At 38.7% G+C, this 20,535-nt stretch overlaps 1 protein-coding gene across 1 annotated transcript; it reads right to left on the bottom strand.

Annotated features, from left to right (window-relative positions):
• Positions 807-1,778, bottom strand: LOC109232671. Its single transcript, XM_019398426.1, has one exon. It carries the CDS (start codon positions 1,776-1,778, stop codon positions 807-809), a length of 972 nt encoding a protein of 323 aa, XP_019253971.1.

Here is a 20,535-nt window from a genome sequence, read left to right as displayed (position 1 = left end):
AACAAAGTTATGTAAACTAGGTGCAATGTGTGAAGCAGAGTGTGGACTAACACTACTGCTACTAGTTAGACTAGATGAAATAGACAGAGTGATTACATCACCTTTATTTTATGCACTAGATGAATTCTCAAGGACTAGGGAATTAGATTTGTAGAAGTCTGAAGTGTTGGACTTGCAAGAATCTGATGTGTAAAGATACAGACCATCCTTACTTTCACCAATTGCCAGAGGCCTCTTCAGTGAAGGGGCCTGCAGAAGGATACAAGCGAATTTGGTAAATATGACAAGTAATCAAGTTGAACTGTTAAGCAACGTACTGAGATTAGGTTTAATTTGAAGCTAGGGACAAAGAGAACTCTTTTCAGAGTGAACCTAGGACTCATCACTACATCTCCCATCAATGTCACATTCACATTATAACCATTAGGCAAAGTAACTCGGAAAGGATACACTAAGGTTTTCACATTGGTTAATATGGATTTATTATAGGTCATGTGGTTTGATGATCCGAAATCAAGTATCCAAGAGTCAGCAACAGACTTAGAACATTCGTATGAGCCACAACCAGAATCAAAATGAGTTAAACAAGCTAAGATACCTGCAAAGTTCACAGCTCCTGCTTTCAGTTCATTTCCTCCATTTCTAGCATGAAAGTACTGTAGGATGCTCAGTAACTGATTATATTGCTCCTTGGTAAGGTTCTGCATAGTTTTGTCATGTCCTGTACCTGCACATTGTTTCCATCTTCACCTTCAATGCCACTCTCTACTTGACCTCCATGTACATTGGCAGCAATTCTCTTTCCTTTATTGAACCTTTAATCTTGTGGATAACCATGCAACTTGTAGCATCTCCTTAATGTGACCTGGCTTCTTACAATAGTCACAAAAAGGTCGTGGCCTACTCCCAGGATATCCTCCCTTGTAGTTGTTGTTTCCAGTTTTATTTCCCTGCTGATTGAAATTCGTATAGCTAGTGTCTGTAGTGTTTGTCTGTTGACCAAAGTTTGTTCTGAAAGAATTTCCTCTTGATCTATTAACACTCAGGGCAGTAGATTCAATCATCAATTGATTGTTTGGCTTGACTTCTCTTTGTTTCTCTTCTTGGATGAGGATTAAAAAAGTCTGTGCGAGTGAGGGTAATGGATTCATCATTAAAATGCTTCCCCTAACTATAGTGTAAACCTCCTTTAGCTTCATTAAAAACTGAATCAGCCTTCTGTCCCGTTCAGCCTTCTGCATATTTGCCTTAGCACCACATGTGCAATTGCACTTGCACTGAGCATGTGCATTCAACGTGTTTAGCTCTTCCCAAAGCTTCTTCATTTTAGTATAGTACCTAGTGATATCTAGGGTTCCTTGACTCAAATCATTTATCTCTTTTTGCAATTGATACAACTTCGCTCCATTTGTCTGGTCATACCTATCTTCAAGTTCTTTCCAAAGTTCCTGAGCATCATTAACATACTGTAAACTGTCCGCTAAATCTTTTGAGATAGAATTTAGGATCCATGATGTGACCATATCGTCGCAACGTTCCCGTTGATCATAGTTAGGGTCCTGAGAATCTGGATTTTTGCACTTCCCGTTTATGAATCCCACATTATTCTTCACTGAGAGAGCTCTCAAAACTCCTCTTCTCCATGATCTATATCCTGATCCGTCGAAAGGCACCGGCATAAGCATAGAACCAGCGCTTTCAGATGGATGCATGTAGAGTGGATTTGTCGAATCTAAGGCCGGATTTGTGAAATCCGTCGTGTTTTCATCAACAACCATGATAATCAAGGATCAATTTGAAAATTGGAAAAATTTCACTATTTGTACAGAAAATTATTATAGAGATACACTCGAATGGAAAAGAAAATTGACTAATTGAGCTTAGGATCAGGAGCCCTGCTCTGATACCATGTCAAATAGTAGAGAGAATGAAGAAGATGAGCTCACCTCGAGTGAGCTCTAATGGCGGATGAGAAATGCCCTAGATGAGAGAACTTCTGGAAAGTTCCTTTTCATTAGAGAATGAGCTGAAAGCTCAAAGTCATAGAGGAAAATACAAAAAATAAATACAACTGTGTATAGAAAATATCTACACCTATTTATACTACATACACTACTCTACTAAGTACAACTAGCAGAATACTACACAACTAACTTGATAATACTAAATATACACACGTGTCTTGATAACTTTGAAGGCATCTACTACGATGTGTTTTAAAAATAGTGCATATTTGATTAGTTTTATCTTTTAATAACAGGATAATATGGATTAATTCGTGCGCATTTGATCATCTTAAAGTAGTATTGTAGAGTAATTTTGTGCATTAAAGCTTAGACGAAAGAAAATCACCAAAATAAATTTATTTTTATTGAAAATTGAACTAGTATGAATTTTAGTTTTCACATTTTGCGTACTCCGGTAACTGCGGCTTAATTCTATGTAATATGTGGATTTTGTTTTTATCAGAAGAGTTTGATTGAATTGTAAAATGTGTCGTTACACGATATTTAGCTAAAAAAGATTTATATCAGTATGCACACGCTCACACCTAGATTAAAACTAAATAGCTTCTTGTTTCTTGCTGATAGCAAATTAAAATTGCTGAAAAGTTAGATTTGACATATAAGGATTATGTAAATAATGAAGTTAATTAAACTTTTTAAAAAGATTGCCAAGTACTATAAGAGCTAATTAAAGTGCTCGAGTATCACTTAATTTTCTCTTACAGAGTCTTACTTCATGAGTAATATAGGAGTATCCACATTATTATTGCCCTTAAAAATATTATGGACAACAAAAGACTAATTAGTGCATTGTCGCTCGATAATTTCAATAATTACTTGTTGAATTTACATATATTTAACAGAAAGAGCGTCACTAAGATAATGAGGTCATAATGTAGGCTCAATTAGTGGGATAATAACTAATAAGTGAGACATCTCATATATACTAATTTAGACGAAGTCATGGCAGTTCATTATAAGCATCATTATTTATAATGGTAGAAAGCTTTTATACCGAAAATATAAGGAAAGTTGATATTTAAATCATAAATCTTTAGCATTTGGTGAAGTGCTTAATGATTATTAATATAAAAGCACGACTAACTGCGTAATCAGTTCCATAAAAGGAGCAGAAAAGTGAGCAATATGCATTATAATTTATAAAGTATATTGGATTATGTATGGTGGTTATAAGCACTTGAATGGTTTAGTTGGATTAAACCATAAGCAACAGTCAAGAAGGAGATAATAAACACGTTGTTCGTTTGTAGTTGAGTTTATTCTACTTGTTTCCCGAAGCAGATCAACAATGTCAGTACGGATACACATGAATTCAGTATTTTTTGTTCCAAAAACTTACTTAATATATATAATATTATATATATATATATATATATAATAATATATATATATATATATATATATAATATATTATAATATATATATTTCTTATTTTAGAAGAACTCGGGTTGCTGATAATCAAGTAGAAATAGGAATAATTGATGTAAATAATAGAAAACAAAGTAAATCAGTATATTCCAATAGTATTTCGTGTCCTTACAAGTGTTCATTCCTCACATTTTATAGCTATTTCTAAGTAATACATTTTTTAATGGAGTCTTTATGGACAATTAATGACATTTAGTGTAACGTTATAATTGGTAATCGTAACTGATTTAATACAGATTCTATAACGTTTTCTGTAATTAATGCATATTAATTTCCAATAATACGTATCTATACCCCTTTTGCTATTTAGGTTCATTCTTCTGATGCCTCTTCAGAATATCAAGAGGTTCGAGCGCCTATCCCTTTTGGCTTTCTTGGATTTTTGCCCGTGCCTGCTAAAGCTCGTGCCTCTTCATCTACTTTTCGCCAATTGACATTCCTTTACCAATCCACGTGTCATGACATGTCACCACATAATTATATATATATATATATATATATATATATATATATATATATATATATATATATATATATATATATATATATAAAAAGCATTTTAGTGATGGGTTCAATTGAAGTCGTAAATTTTTATGCTGAACATATATTTATGTGTAAAAAATTCATTAAAACTGCAACACATAGTGGGTTTGAACCCATAATATAATGAGTTAAATGTTAATAACCTTAAAGATTGAAACTCTCATAAAGTTTAATATCTATAAGTGTTTTACTATGAGCTTAGTTATTAAACAACAACAACTACCCAGTAAAATCCCACAAAGTAAGGTTTGGGAAAGGTAATGTGTACACAGACGTTACCCCTACCCCGATAGGGCAGAGAGGCTGTTTCCGATAGACCCTCGGCTCAGAAAGACGGAAATACAAAACAAGAAAAGATAATTCATTAGTACCTTCAGTAGAAACCGTAATAGTAACAAAAGCATAACAACCAAAAGATAAATGACATGCAATAACAGTAACCAGTATCTAAGGCCCAGACTCAGATTAGTAACATAAATTATGAGCTTAGTTATTATTAGTATAATAAACTTGAGTTTTTTAAGAATTCATAAACTTTAAATTTTGGATTCATCTCTATTTGTTTCACTTAAGTATGAGTATCTACGTGTTATTGAACCCTTGACACAAGTTATGTCTCCAAAACAACTAAGGAGATTCAAAAGTTCTGTTAGGTCTTGTATTGTACTTCAAATTAGTTTACAAAACTTGAACCAAAAGAAAAAATAACAGTTCATAAAAGTTATCGAAAGACTATTCATAACTACGTATCTTTGGGTAGAGATACAGTTGCTTAGTGATTCCCCACGTCAAGAACATACCGCTCCTGTTTTCCTTTCTAAGAATTTATTTAGAATTTGGGTTTAAATTATAAATACTGATAGAGTAAAAAAAAAATTACGCTAGATATCTTAGTCTTTTAGCCTGCAGTAGTTGCACCCAAAAATCTAGATGTAAGCTTATACAATCAAAATTATTATGAAATAGGGTTAATCTTAGCCAATAATATAATATTCAAATGATACGTCGAGTGTATTTTTAGAAAATGTCCCGCACGTACTGTTGACTAGCAATAAATGATAACAATAATGATATAATGAATAATTCAAGAATATTAGCAATAAAAAACAATAAAGAACATTTAAGTAAACTAATATCTATGAACGTGCGTTGCACGTTAATAATGACACATAATGGTTTAAATATTTATTTATATGAAAGAATAATAAAATTTAATTAATGAGAGTAATTTTATGTATAATAATACACAATCATCTAAATGCCGAAAAATATTATTACATTAGCATAATACATGAATTTAAAATAAAAGGACAGGATCAAAACTTACAAAAATTGTCAATTTTGTCGTGTTAGATAATTTTTTGTGAATAATATTTTTTTTGTGTATGTTACCTCCTAATGCTTTGGTTGATTTGCCTAAATCTGAATTCTTGATATCCCTCTTGAAAGTGTAACATACTGTTGTTCGTGCAAGAAAATATATTGCGGTAAATATAGTCTAATATTTAGGATGTTTGTCCTTGTATATTTATTATATTTGCAAAACATAAACATACCAAAAATTATTTTCATATAAATTTAAAAGGATATTCCTTAGTTTCGGAAGACGAAAGTTGAATTAGGGATAAAATTATACTTAGAAGCACAATGACCAATATCATAATTTTTGTATGTATGACGTTATTGTGAAAACTTCTATATACTATCTGTGTGCTATTACATAAGTTATTCGGTGTATCTAAGTTTTCGGTAGCATGACGGACATATTTTTCTTCAAAATCAACCTATATATAATAGAAGATCAATTTTAACTTAGTCTATAATATATGCGGTGACACTAACATACGTAAAAAAAATATTAACCTTGACAACAAAAATGTATGGTAGAAGGCCATTTGGTATTAAAGTATTTAAGTATATTCTTCTTGGTAGTAATTATTGGTATCATTTCTGCTGAGTCAAAAAATGAAAAATATTTTGTTTTTACTATAAAATTTTGCAATCCACCTTTACTTTAGTTGATCAACATATTCATTTCTGCTAGTTAAGATATCTTTTAATTCTATCATGCGATTTGCACAATTTGCGTTTTAATCTAATGATAGAAATATTTCTCTTATTAAATCCACTACTATTACCATTGGAGTTGATAACCAAGTGTTCAGGAAGAACCAAATCATCTTTTATTGGATGCTCTTCTTCATTTTCGACACGAAGCAAGAAGACACTAAATCTTGGTATGTTCTTACTTTATATTTCTTGTGAGTTGAATCTTTTTCATTTAAGGCCAAAAGTATAACTTTGGCAAGTTAGTTATGTTTTTGTCGATTTTGGAACTGCCTGTAGTACTTGACAAAAATCACCTCCCAAACCATTAATTTTCCACCAAACGGTTCATTAATATCCAATATATCTCTAGAACTCCGGGCAATTATTTCGATCGTTTGACACTTAGCAATAAGTTCTTCATCCCATATTATCAACTTTGCTTTTCTTATAAATTTGTGATGGTTATTTAAATTGTTTGAAGATGTATATCAAATCTAAAGTGGGTGGCCTCATAATAAAATCATTATTGGTACATCACTTGCTATTATTGTTAATAGTGTCATGTCTCTTGATATGATATTTGCAAGTAATGCGTGACATAAAAATATTATTTCAATTCCACCGGAGGCATCTACAAAGAATAATCCTGTTATACCAGAGTCGAATCTTTGTAATATAGTCTTGAAAACTTGTTCTTGTTTAAGATTTAGCTTTGATTGTGTTTCCTCAGACACTTGTATAACATTTTGATTCTTAATAATATACTAACCTTTTAAATTTATGTAATTCTTTTTTTATGGAATAAATTTATATACCCTAAACAATTTTAAACTCGAAGAAGAATTTTACTCATGAATTTAAAAAATAATTGAATTGGATTCTCTTGCTAAATAATTAATTAAAAGATCTAATTATTTAGTTTTAATATAAAAATATTTTATTCTATGTTGATTCAAATCTTAATATTAGTTCACCTCTTGTTTCGAATATCATCCACCATAATTTTTTTTTTCAAAGACTAAAAGATTGATCTGACATTTCGCGTTTAGATCTTTATGTTTGTAGAATCATTAGTGGTATTGACTCTTACCAACCATTTTTCCCCTTTTTCTCACATATTTATATTCTTAAATATTTTCTTAGTTGTTGTTTAATAATTGGATATTTTTCAATATTACAAGAAAAATTGATTAAAAAAATATTATCTGAGTAGGAACGTAGTTCAAATATAATATAAAAATATATTATCGTGGGGGTATTTTTATTTCTTCTCAATTTTAACTTTTTATGCAGTCCATTTAATATTATCTTTTTGTGGGTATTGGACATTATGGAGTGGTAATGTATTGCCAATACAGAGGATTAATTTTTATGAAATTAATTTTATTAAACGTTCCTACATATTTATAATAAGAATTTAATAAATAGAATTTTATTAATTTTAAAATCTTAAATATTAAACATTAGCGTAGAAGATATTGTAGTCCAACAAATAGGTTATTGCAGTTATGTCCTTTTCCTATGAGTTCTTTCATTTAATATTTTATGGTTATTTTGGTCTATTTGTAATATTATTTTGATAATAATATAGGCTCTTCTTTTTCTAAATAAATTTGGACAATATAATATATTCTCAAATTAAATTAGTAATAGGACATTATAATACATTTTCAAATTAAATTAGTAATAGAAATTTTTAAGAAGTATATCCTAAAAGTAATAGGATTACATAACTAAAAATACGTATCTACCCCGAATGTAATTTATCTATCTATATCTATCTATCTAATATCTATATCTTTCGATGGATAATCCTATGTTGGATAAAATTATCAAAGTTAAAACTTTACCATATTAGGACTTTAAAATTAATTGCAATTATAATTCTAGAATGAAACCGTTTTGCTAATGGCCTCAATTATTTTTTGTGCGTAAATTTTGAACAATGGCAAAAGGTTGTAGCCTATCACTAATTAAGTTAGAAATAACTTAATATTAAGGACTTTGAAGTGAAGTATGAATATATTACCACTTTAAACTTGACATTTTAGTCGTTTTATGATAAATGGATTTTTTAAAATACTATTCGAAAGTTCCTGTTTTTTTTACAAACGACATGTAAGTCCCACAATTGTTTGAAGCTTGCTATACACGCTCCTTTTAGATTTTTTTGTACTTAAATTATTAAACAAAACATAAAAGATGTTGAGATGTATGTACAACGTGTAGTATTATATGGCTATGCCCGAAAGTAATTACACTTAGAGCATTCCTAAAGGTAATCATGTAGGATTCATAATGTGTAGTATTATGTCCTAAAACTAATAGGATTATAAGACTAATATCTAGAATTCCGGTTATATCCTTTTTTTATGAGTTATTATGCTTAATATTCTAAGGTTATTTTTGTAATCCGACATTGTATTCATGCTTTTATAATAATATAGATAAATGAACAAAATCGGCTTTGTCTTTGAGGTGGACAATGAGGAGGCTCGAGTCAAAGCTCCTAAGGCCCGGCTCCTAAGTAAATAAATGAACAAAACGTTCCCTGCCTGACCGCAATACTAGATCGTCTCTTCTTGTGTTGTCCCTGCATTCCTTCTTGGATTCGAATTGTGCCGAGGTGACTCGTCGAGTTGGCCCGTTGAGGTCGCCGTCATCTGCCATGACCTCGGTATAGTAGGTGTCACGACCCAATTTAACCCCTCCGAAGATGTCGTGACGGCACCTAGCCTTTACGACTAGGTAAGCCTAATATTACGGTAAAACTTAAAAAAAAACACTACTACAAAGATTAAATCAGCACACTGTAAATAACAAGGATAGAGCCTCCCAACATATACAAAATAATCTCCCAAGAACCAGAATATTGCTAAGTCACAAGCATCTATAATCTGTATAGCTCTATACAAAAGTCTGAAGATAAACAAAAGAAATCTCTAGGAGGGAATAGAAGGGGATTCCGAGGATCTGTGGACGCGGGCAGAAATACCTTGAAGTCTCCTTGAACCAGCAAGCACGCACTAACCTCAAGGCTGATAGCTCGTACCTGGATCTGCACACGAAAACATGTGTAGGAAAGGGAATGAGTACACCACAATGGTACCCAGTAAGTGCCAAGCCTAACCTCGGTCAAGTAGTGACGAGGTCAGGTCAAGACCCTATATATATATATATATATATATATATATATATAAATTAAGTAGTAAAAGATCTAAATAGAGATTACGGTAAAGCAATTAAAGAAAATACACAATTTTAACAATTAAGGGAGCCCTCCCGTAGGCTCCGAAATAATTTTGCAGTACAGGGGGATCTCCCCGAATACGTCTGTAGTCCCAAAATAAATATGCAATACTGGGGATCTCCCGGAATACGTCTGTAGTCCCAAAATAAATATGCAAGACATGGAGATCTCCCAGAATGCGTCTATAGTCCCAAAATAAATATGCAAGACAGGGGGATCTCCCGGAATACGTCCGTAGTCCCAAAGTAAAAATACAACTCAAGATAAAAATGGAAAGTACGACATCAAATTATACAATTTAGACTAAACACAAACGACGAAAAGAGGGGTCCACCTAAGCATGTTGCACAAAAATCAAATAAGCAGTTAAAAACACATAGGCATGCTTTCCTAATCTAATCTCAGCAATCAAACATAGTAGTGCAATCTAATAAGGAAAAAAAGTTTATGATCAAGTAGGAAAAATGGGATCTTTGCAATAATAGCCCGTGTACGTACTTGTCACCTCACGTACATGGCACTCACACATCAAATAATACCAAACATCCTAAAAGGGAAGTTCCCCAACACAAGGTTAGGTAAGCCACTTAGCTGAACCGCTCAAATCAACCCAATATCACGCTATTGCCATGAGTATCCGACTCCGAATGTCCCAAATCTAATCAAACAAATTGCATAATGTAAATATAACTACATATAACTAATTTAACTAATGAAATCAAGCTACGGTAAGAAAATAGGGAAAATGCCCAAAAATCCCCCCGGGCCCACGTCTCGGAATCAGGTAAAAATCATAAATTATGAACACCCATTCACTCAAGAGTTCGCTTGTACAAAAATCATCCCAATCCGACGTCAAATTCCTATTCAATACTCAGATTTTTAATTCGGGAACTTTTCCCCCCATTTCCAAACTTCTACCCTCAAATTCCTTAATTAGATGAGAAAAACAACAATAGATTTATGTATATCACCCAAAATAGAGTTAGAATTCGTTACCCAATAGTTCTCCTTCAAAATCCCTCATGAAATCGCCTCTCACCGAGCTCCAAATCAAATTTTGTGTTATGAAATCTCAAACCCTCGAACTCCCCTTTTTCTGCCCAGTGATTTCCGCATCTGCGGTCATGGGGCCTCTTCTGATGTCCCGCTTCTGCGGTTAAAGTTCCGCATCTGCGGAATTACATTAATTCCTCAGGCACCGCATCCGCGCTCATTTCTTTGTAGATGCGGCTCCTGCAGTTCTTGAGTCGCACCTACGACCACTGATCCCCTAGCCTCTAACCGCATATGCAACCTCCTTCCTCACTTCTGCGGGGCCGCACCCGCGGGCTTCCGACTGCATGTGCGAAAACACCAGAAGCAGCCAAGTTCAGAATTTGACTAAGTCCAAATTCAAATACGTTAAGCATCCGAAACTCACCCGAGGCCTCCGGGACCTCAACCAAACATACCAACCAATCCTATAACATCATATGAACTTAGTCGAGCCCTCAAATCACATCAAACAACGCCAAAACCACGAATCACCCTCCAATCCAAACCTAATGAACTTGAATTTCCAAATTCTACAACCGATGCCGAAACCAACCAAACCTTGTCCGATTGACCCCAAATTTTGCACACAAGTCATATTCTACACTACGGACTACTCCAACTTCTGGAATCGAATTTCGACCCTAATATAAAAAATTTCACTGTCGGCCCGAAACTCCAAAAATTCAACTTTTGCCATTTCAAGCCTAAATGGGCTACAGACCTCAAAAACATAATCCAGACACGCCACTAAGCCCGAATTCACCCAACAAAGCTAACGGAATTGATGGAATTCCATTTTGGAGCCTTCTTCACACTGTTCTGACTACGGTCTAAATTCTAAGACTTAAACTCTCATTTAGGAACTAAGTGTCCCAAAACACTCCAAAACTCAACACGAACCATTCCGGCAAATCACAAAAGCAGAAAAAGACATGGAGAAAGCGTTTAACAGGGGATCGGGGCGTTAATTCTCAAAATGATCGGTCGGATCGTTACATCCTGCCCCTCTTAAAATATTCATTCGTCCTCGAACGAGCATAGAGACATACCTGAAGTGGTGACGGCTGCGCATATCCTGCTCGGTCTCGCAAGTCGCCTCCTCGACCGGCTGACCCCTCCTCTGGACCTTCACTGAAGCAATATTCTTTGACCTGAGCTTCCTGACCTGCCTGTCCAAAATTGGCTACTGGCTCCTCAACATAAGATAGATCCTTGTCCAACTGGACTAAGCTAAAATCCAATATATGAGTCGGATCACCGTGATACTTCCAGAGCATGGAGACATGGAATACTGGATGAACTCCTGCTTGGCTGGGAGGCAAGGCAAGCTCATAAGCAACCTCCCCAATACGTCGCAATACCTCAAAAGGACCAATGAACCTCGGGCTTAGCTTGCCCTTTTTTCCGGAATCTCATAACGCCCTTCATATGTGATATCCGAAGCAATACCTGCTCCCTCACCATAAATGCCAAGTCACGAACCTGCCGGTCTGCATAACTCTTCTGCCTAGACTGGGCTGTGTGAAGTCTCTCCTGAATCACTTTCACCTTATCCAGGGCAACCTGGACCAAATCTATACCCAATAATCGGGCCTCGCCTGGCTCAAACCATCCCACCGAGGACCGGCACCGCCTACCATACAAAGCCTCGTACGGTGCCATCTGAATGCTGGACTGATAACTGTTGTTGTAGTCGAACTCCGCAAGTGGCAAGAATTGATCCCAAGAACATCCAAACTCCATCGCACACGCACAGAGCATATCCTCAAGAATCTGAATGGTGCGTTCGGACTGTTCGTCCGTTTGGAGGTGAAATGCTGTGCTCAACTCCACCCGAGTAACCAACTCATGCTATACGGCTCTCTAAAACCGTGATGTAAACGGAGTGCCTCTATCTAAAATGACGGAAACTGGGATACCATGCAGACGAACAATCCCCCGAATATAAATCTCCGACAACCACTCCGAAGAATAAGTAGTACACACAAGAATGAAGTGTGCGGACTTGGTCAGCTGATCCACAATCACCTAAATGGCATCGAACTTCCTCGAAGTCTGTGGGTCCAACTACGAAGTCTATGGTGATCCGACCCCACTTCCACTCCGGAATCTCTATCTGTTGAAGCAAGCCACCCGGTCTCTGATGCTCATATTTCACCTGCTGACAATTGAGGCATCGAGCTACAAACCCAACTATATCTTTCTTCATCCTCCTCCACCAACAATGCTGCCTCAAATCTTGGTACATCTTTGCGTCACCCGGATGAATAGAGCAACGCAAGTTGTGAGCCTCCTTAAGAATCAACTCCCGAAGCCCATCCACGCTGGGCACATAGATCCAGCTTTGCATCATCATCACGCCATCATCACCAATAGTCACATATCTAGCATCACCTCGTCAAACCCTGTCCTTAAGAACTAGAAGGTGGGGATCATCATACTGGCGCTCCCTGATGCGGTCATAAAGAGAAGACCGAGCAACCACACAAGCTAATACCCGGCTAGGCTCTGAAATATCCAATCTCACGAACTGACTGGCTAAGGCTTGAACATCCAAGGCTAAGGGCCTCTTAGCTGTCGGAAGATATGCCAAACTCCCCAAACCCTCCGCCCGGCGACTCAAGGCGTCGGCCACTTCATTGGCCTTCCCCGGGTGGTACAATATAGTGATGTCATAGTCTTTAAGTAGCTCCAACCACCTCCGCTGACGCAAATTAAGGTCCTTTTGCTTGAAAGTGCTGCAAGATCCGGTGATCAATGCTGATCTCACAAGGAACACCGTACAAATAATGATACTAGATCTTCAAGGCATGAACAATAGCAGCTAACTTGAGATCATGGACAGGATAATTCTTCTCATGTACCTTCAGTTGTCTAGACGCGTAGGAAATCACCCTACCGTCCTGCATCAATATCGCTCCAAGGCCAATCCTCGAGGCATCATAATAGACAATGTAAGACCCTGGACATGTATGCGATACTAATACAGGGGATGTAGTCAAAACGTCTAGAGCTTCTGAAAGCTCTCCTCACACTCCTCGGTCCACCTGAGTGGGGCACCCTTCTCGGTCAGTCTGGCCATAAGTGCTGCAATAGATGAAAATCCCCCTACAAAGCGACGGTAATATCCCGCCAACCCAAGGAAACTATGGATCTCCGTAGCTGATGATGGTCTAGGCCACCTCTGCACTGCTTGTACCTTCTTTGGATATACCTTGATCCCATCACAAGACACTACGTGGCCCAAGAATGCCACTGAATCCAACCAAAACTCACATTTCGAGAACTTCACATATAATTTCTTCTCTCTAGGTCTGAAGCACTGTTCTCAGGTGCTGCTCATGATCTTCCCAACTCCGGGAGTATACCAGAATGTCATCAATAAACACAATGACGAACGAGTCAAGATATGGCCAAAATACACTGTGCATCAGATGCATAAATGCTGTTGGGGTATAGGTCGACCCAAATGACATAACAAGGAACTCGTAATGACCATACCGAGTCCCGAAGGCAGTCTTCGGGATATCTGGCTCCCGAATCTTCAATAGATGATAACCTGAACGCAAGTAAATCTAAGAAAACACTCGAGCACCCTGTAACTGATCAAACAGGTCATCAATACGAGGCAAAAAATACCGGTTCTTCACTGTAACTTTGTTCAATCGGCGATAATCAATGCACATACGCATAGAACCATCCTTTTTCTTCACGAACAAGACAGGAGCACCCCAAGGTGACACATTGGGCCGAATAAAGCCCTTATCAAGCAATTTCTGTAATTGTTCCTTCAACTTAGGAGGGGTCATACGATAATGAGGAATAGAGATAGGCTGAGTGCCCGGCAACAAATAAATGCCAAAATCAATATCTCTATCGGGCGGCATGCCCGGAAGATCAGTTAGGAATACATCAGGAAAATCCCGCACTACTGGAACTGAATCTACTATAGGGGTATCAATGCTGAAATCTCTCACATAAGCTAGATACGCGTCACACCCCTTCTCAACCATTCGCTGAGCTTTAAGAAATGAGATAACTCTACTGGGAGTGTAATCTAAAGTACCCCTCCAATCTATTCGCGATAAACTCGGCATAGCCAGCATCACGATTTTAGCGTGACAATCAAGAATAGCACAATGGGCGACAACTAATCCATGATTAAGATAACATCAAAATTTACCATGCTGAGTAATAATAAGTAGGCTCTGGTCTCAAAACCACTAAGAGTAATTAAACATGACCGATAAATACGATCCACAACAAGAGAATCTTCCACATGAGTGGAAACATAAACATGGGAGCTCAAAGAATCCCGAGATATCCACAAATGTGGAGAAAAATAAGAAAACACATATGAATATGTAGAGCCTGGGCCAAATAATACTGATGCATACCTATGACAGATATGGACGATACCTGTGATGACTGAGTTTGAAGCAACGACCTCTCTACGGGCTGGAAAGGCATAGTATCTGGCCTGGCCTCCCCCTCTAGGGCCACCTCGACCTCCCCAACCTCCACCTCGAGCTGCCTAATGAGAGCGACAACTGGGGCTGGGAGAATGACTAGAGGACCTGGTGGAGCACGTGGAGGCTGATAAGTCTATGGAGGTGCGCCCTTCCTGGCTCTGGGGAAATATCTAACCATGTGACGAGTGTCACCACACTCAAAGAAACCCCTCGGATGACGGGGTAGCTGAGACTGACTCGGACCTGGCCTGCTGGACTAGCCGGTAATAGCACCTCGAGCGGAGGCATAGTGGATACTGGCGGTGCATAATAGGGCTCATGAGGTCTAGGAGGAGCTGGAACACCACTAGTTGCTAGCAAAGCTGAATGAATAGGGCGACTCACAAAACTCCTACCATAGCGTGTTGCTGGTGCACGGGCTCCCGAATAATGACCAGTCTCTAGAGACCTCTTGGCCTCTCTCTCCTCTCTGTCCCGGGCAAGCATGCCCTCTACTCTCCTAGCAATACTCACTCTTTGCTGATAAGAAATGTCCATCTCCAACTCCCTGGCCATACTGGTCCGAATACTAGGGCTGAGCCCCTCGATGAAGCGACGAACCCTCTATCTGACGGTTGCAACCAAAGTCGGTGCATGACGAGCTAACTCACTGAAATGGATTGCGTACTCCGTCACAGTCATAGCACCCTAGCGCAGCTGCTCAAACTCTGCACGCCAAGCATCCTTGAGACTCTGAGGGACATACTCACGCAAAAACATCACTAAAAACTGAGTCCAAGCGAGTGGGGACGCCTCGTTCAAACTACTAAACTCATAGGCACGCCACCACTGATATGTCGCTCCCCTCAAATGGAAAGCGGTGAAGGAAACCCCACTCATCTCCACAATGCCCATAGTGCGAACAATACGATGACACTCCTCAAGAAAATCCAGAGCGTCATCTGAAGCTAGTCCGCTGAAGGTAGGTGGGTGGTACTTCTTGTACCTCTCAAGTCTGAGCTGCTCTACCTCAGAAGCAGCTACCCTAGTCTCATGCTGCGCCGGAGCCACTGGGGGCGTAGGAATATACTCTGGGGCCTCATCAACCTGGACCCTCTGCTCAAGAGTGTGGGTTGCAGGAGTCTGTGCCCCTCCCCCGGCCTAAGATGCAGCGGGAGCTATCGGAAGTAGTCCATCCCAAGTTAGAATGCTGAACATGCTCATAAACTGAGCTAAAGTCTCTTGGAGGGCTGGAGTAGCAATAGGAATCTCCGGTGCCAGCCCTCCAGCGGGAGCTGTTGGGGGCTCCTCTATCGCAACTCTCGCAGGTGCTCGGTCTGCACTACGTGGTCGTCCTCTACCCCGACCCCGGCCTCTGGCGGCTCTAGTAGGGGGCTCGGGTGCCTGGTCGTCAGTCCTCCCGGGACGGGTCCTCACCATATTTGAGAAAGAATAGAATAGAATTTGTAGGATTTTTGATGTCAATAACTCGCACGACAAGGAAATCAAAGAAGTATGACTATTCTTAAAAGTTACATAGCCTCCGAAGATAAGTACGGACGTCTCCGCACCGATTCGCGAAACTCTAATAAACCGGCTTGTGACTCACGACTCCTATGGACCTAGAGCTCTGATACCAACTTGTCAAGATCCAATTTAACCCCCCCCCCCCCCCCAAGATGTCGTGACGGCACCTAGTCTTTATGACTATGTAAGCCTAATATACAGAAAAACTTAAAGAAAACACTACTACAAAAATTAAATCAGCATACTGTAAACAAGGATAGAGCCTCCCGGCATATACAAAATAATCTCCCAAGAATCGGAATATCGCTAAGTTACATGCTTCTATAATCTATATAGCTCTATACAAAAGTCTGAAGATAAATAAAAGAAATCTCCAGGGGGGAATTGAAGGGGACTTCGAGGATCCGCGGACGCGGGCAGAAATACCTTAAAGTCTCCTAGAATTAGCAAACATGCACTAACCTCGAGGCTGATAGCTCGTACCTGGATCTGCACACGAATACATGTGCAGGAAAGGTCATGAGTACACCACAGTGGTACCTAGTAAGTGTCAAGCCTAACTTTGGTCAAGTAGTGACGAGGTCAGTCAGGGCCTTACCAGCGCGTGTGTGTGTGTGTATATATATATATAATAAATTAAGCAGTAAAAGATCTAAATAGAGATTACGATAAAGCAATTAAAGAAATTACACAATTTTAACAGTTAAGGGATCCCTCGGCTCACAAAGTAAACACAACAGGAATCTCTCCCGGGATACTGTCCCATAGGATCCGAAATGATTATGCAGTACAGGGGGATCTCCCAGAATACGTCCGTAGTCCCATAATAAATATGCAATATAGGAATCTCCCGGAATACGTCCGTAGTCCCATAATAAATATGCAAGACAGGGAGATCTTCCGGAATGCGTCCGTAGTCCCAAAATAAATATGAAAGACAGGGGGGTCTCCCGGAATACGTCCGTAGTCCCAAAGTAAATATGCAGCTCAAGATAAAAATCGCAAGTGTGGCATCAAATTATACAGTTTAGACTAAACACAAACGCGGGAAAGAGGGGTCCACCTAAGTATGTTGCACATAAATCAAATAAGCAACACATATGCATGCTTTCCTGATCTAATATCAGCAATCAAACATAGTAGTGCAATCTAATAAGGGAAAACAATTTATGATCAGGTAGGAAAAACTGGATTTTTGCAACAATAGCCCGTGTACGTACTCGTCACCTCACGTACACGGCACTCACACATCAAATAATACGAAACATCCTAAAGGGGAAGTTTCCCAACACAAGGTTAGGCAAGCCACTTACCTCGAACCGCTCAAATCAACACGATATCACACTCTTACCACGATTATCCGACTCTGAATGATCCACATCTAATCAAACCAATTGCATAATGTAAATATAACTACAAGTAACTAATTAGCCAATGAAATCAAGCTAGGGTAATAAAATAGGAAAAATGCCCAAAAATCCTCCCCCTGCCCACGTCTCGAAATCGGGTAAAAATCACAAATTATGAACACCCATTCACTCACAAGTTCACTCGTACAAAAATCATCCCAATCCGACGTCATATTCCTATTCAAAACTCAGATTTTTAATTGGGAAATATTTCCCCCATATCCAAACTTCTACCCTCAAATTCCTTAATTACATGAGGAAAACAACAATAGATTTATGTATATGACCCAAAATAGAGTTAGAATTCGTTATCCAATAGTTCTCCTTCAAAATTCCTCAAGAAACTGCCTCTCACCGAGCTCCAAATCAAAGTTTGTGTTATGAAATTTCAAACCCTCAAACTCCCCTTTTCTGCCGAGCGATTTCTGCATCTGCAGTCATGGGGTCGCTTCTGCAATCCCGCTTCTGAGGCTAAAACTCCGTATCTGTCGAATTTTATTAATTCATCAGGCACTGCACCTGCGCTCACTTCTTCGCAGATGCGGCTCCGCTTTTGCGGTTCTTGAGTCGCACCCTGCGGCCATTGGTCCCCTAGCCTCTAACCGCATCTGCAACCTCCTTCCTCGCTTTTGTGGGGCCGCACCTGCGGGTTTCCCACCGCAGGTGTGAAAACACCAGAAGCAGCCAAGTTCAGAATTTGCCTAAGTCCAAATTCAAATACGTTAAGCATCCGAAACTCACCCGAGGCCCCGGGACCTCAATCAAACATACCAACCAATCATAAAACATCATATGAAATTAGTAGAGCCCTCAAACACATCAAATAACGCTAAAACCATGAATCACCCTCCAATCAAAGCCTAATGAACTTGAATTTCCAAAATTCTACAATCGATGTCGAAACCAACCGAATCCTATCCTATTGACCCCAAATTTTTTACACAAGTCATATTCAACACTATGAACCTACTCCAACTTCCGGAATCGGATTCCAACCCGGATATCAAAAATTCCACTATCGACCCGAAACTCCAAAAATTTAACTTTTGCCATTTCAAGCCTAAATGAGCTACAGACCTCAAAAACATAATACTAACATGCCCCTAAGCCTGAAATCACCCAACGGAGCTAACAAAATCAACATAATTCCATTCCGGAGCCATCTTCACACTGTTTCGACTACGATCCAAACTAAGACTTAAACTCTCATTTAGGGACTAAGTATCCCAAAACACTCCGAAACTCAACATGAACCATCCCGGCAAATCACAATAGCAGAAAAAGACACGAAGAAAGCAGTTAACAGGGGATCAGGGCATTAATTTTCATAACGACAGGCCGGATCGTTATAGTAGGCATTGTGAATTTCGTCCCAAGTGGTCGGTGGACACTTCAATAACCTTCTCAATAGCTTTCTGGTCGTCCTAAAACCCTTTCTACTCAATCCATTCTGAAAGGCTGCCATGGACATCCCTTCAGACACATTTGGTAAGGTCATTCTTACCCTGTTGAACCGGGTGAGGAAGTCCCTCTCCCGCGGATTGTTTGATGGCGAAGATGCCGGTCGCCCTTGTTTCAGCTTTCTTAGCCTCGACATGCACCATTAAGAACTTATTGACCATCTCTTTGAATGTTTCTATGCAATAAGCTGGCAGCTGTGCCAAGTCAATGCCCTTCCAGTGAGAGTTTCACCAAATTTTTTCAGCGAGATGGAGGACACCTATTGTTTGGTGAGGCCGTTGCCATTCTCGACGGTAACGTAGTGAGTCACATAATCTTCGGGATAGGTCGTCTCGTCATATATTCTGAGATATGAGAGCATTTTGTAGGTTTTTGGTATGATATGTGGAGCTGTTTCTTCGTTGTACGACTGTTCCACGAACCTACCGGCGTTCCTTTTTGACAATAATTTGGGGGCACCTGGTATTTTATCTACCCATTCCTGGTGCTTTTTCATTTGTTCCTTGAGTGCCTTATTCTCGTTTTCTACTTCTTCCATTCTTTTCAGCACAGTGGTGGGGACACTATCACCTACACTATTAGTAATTATGTGAGTATTACCTGAAGTTAGAGGATTTGGTTGGTCGTCCTGTTTGTTCCTGTGTTGTGCCGTGCTTCATGGACTCTTGTGGTTCATGTGGTCGTGCACGAGGAATATTTATTGATCACACTGACTAGAGTGTCCATCAACCACGTTTCGAGGAGCTTTTTTACAGCGGGTGGTGCCCCTTCCCCTATGGACATAGAGGCTCCTTTCCCATTTGGTTTGGTTGTACTGCAGAAAGGAGTAGGCGACTTCCTCGCCTATGAGAGGCCGTGGGAGTTGCATCCTCATCTTGGGTATCAAACTCTTCTTTGATGGCACTCATGAGGTTGAGTAGGACGTTGTCCGTCGCTTTCGTTCCATTTCCTTGGTTACCTGCCATGAATTTTTTGTATATATAGAGAAAACAGATAATCTTTTGCGGTTTGTTAGATTAGCGGGCCACATGAGTTATAGATCCAGTGAAAACTAAAAACTTGACTGAGAAATTCTCATAGACGGCGCCAAACTGTATGACCCAAAAATTTAGGTCTAGGTTTATACAATCAAATTTATAGTGAAATAAGGTTAATCTTAGCCAATAGTAATATTCAAAGGATAGACCGAGTGTATTTATAGAAAATGTGCCGCGTGTATTGTTGACTAGCAATAAATGATACCAATAATGATATAGTGAATGATTCAAGAATATGGAAGATAGCAATAAATAATAATAAATGATATTTAAATAAATAAATGAATAGGAGTCATCCGACAAAGGGTGAGATTG

Source organism: Nicotiana attenuata, chromosome 9 (assembly GCF_001879085.1).
Source record: "Nicotiana attenuata strain UT chromosome 9, NIATTr2, whole genome shotgun sequence".
In the NCBI taxonomy this organism is placed as follows: domain Eukaryota; kingdom Viridiplantae; phylum Streptophyta; class Magnoliopsida; order Solanales; family Solanaceae; genus Nicotiana; species Nicotiana attenuata.
This window is presented reverse-complemented; position numbering and strand designations above follow the sequence as displayed.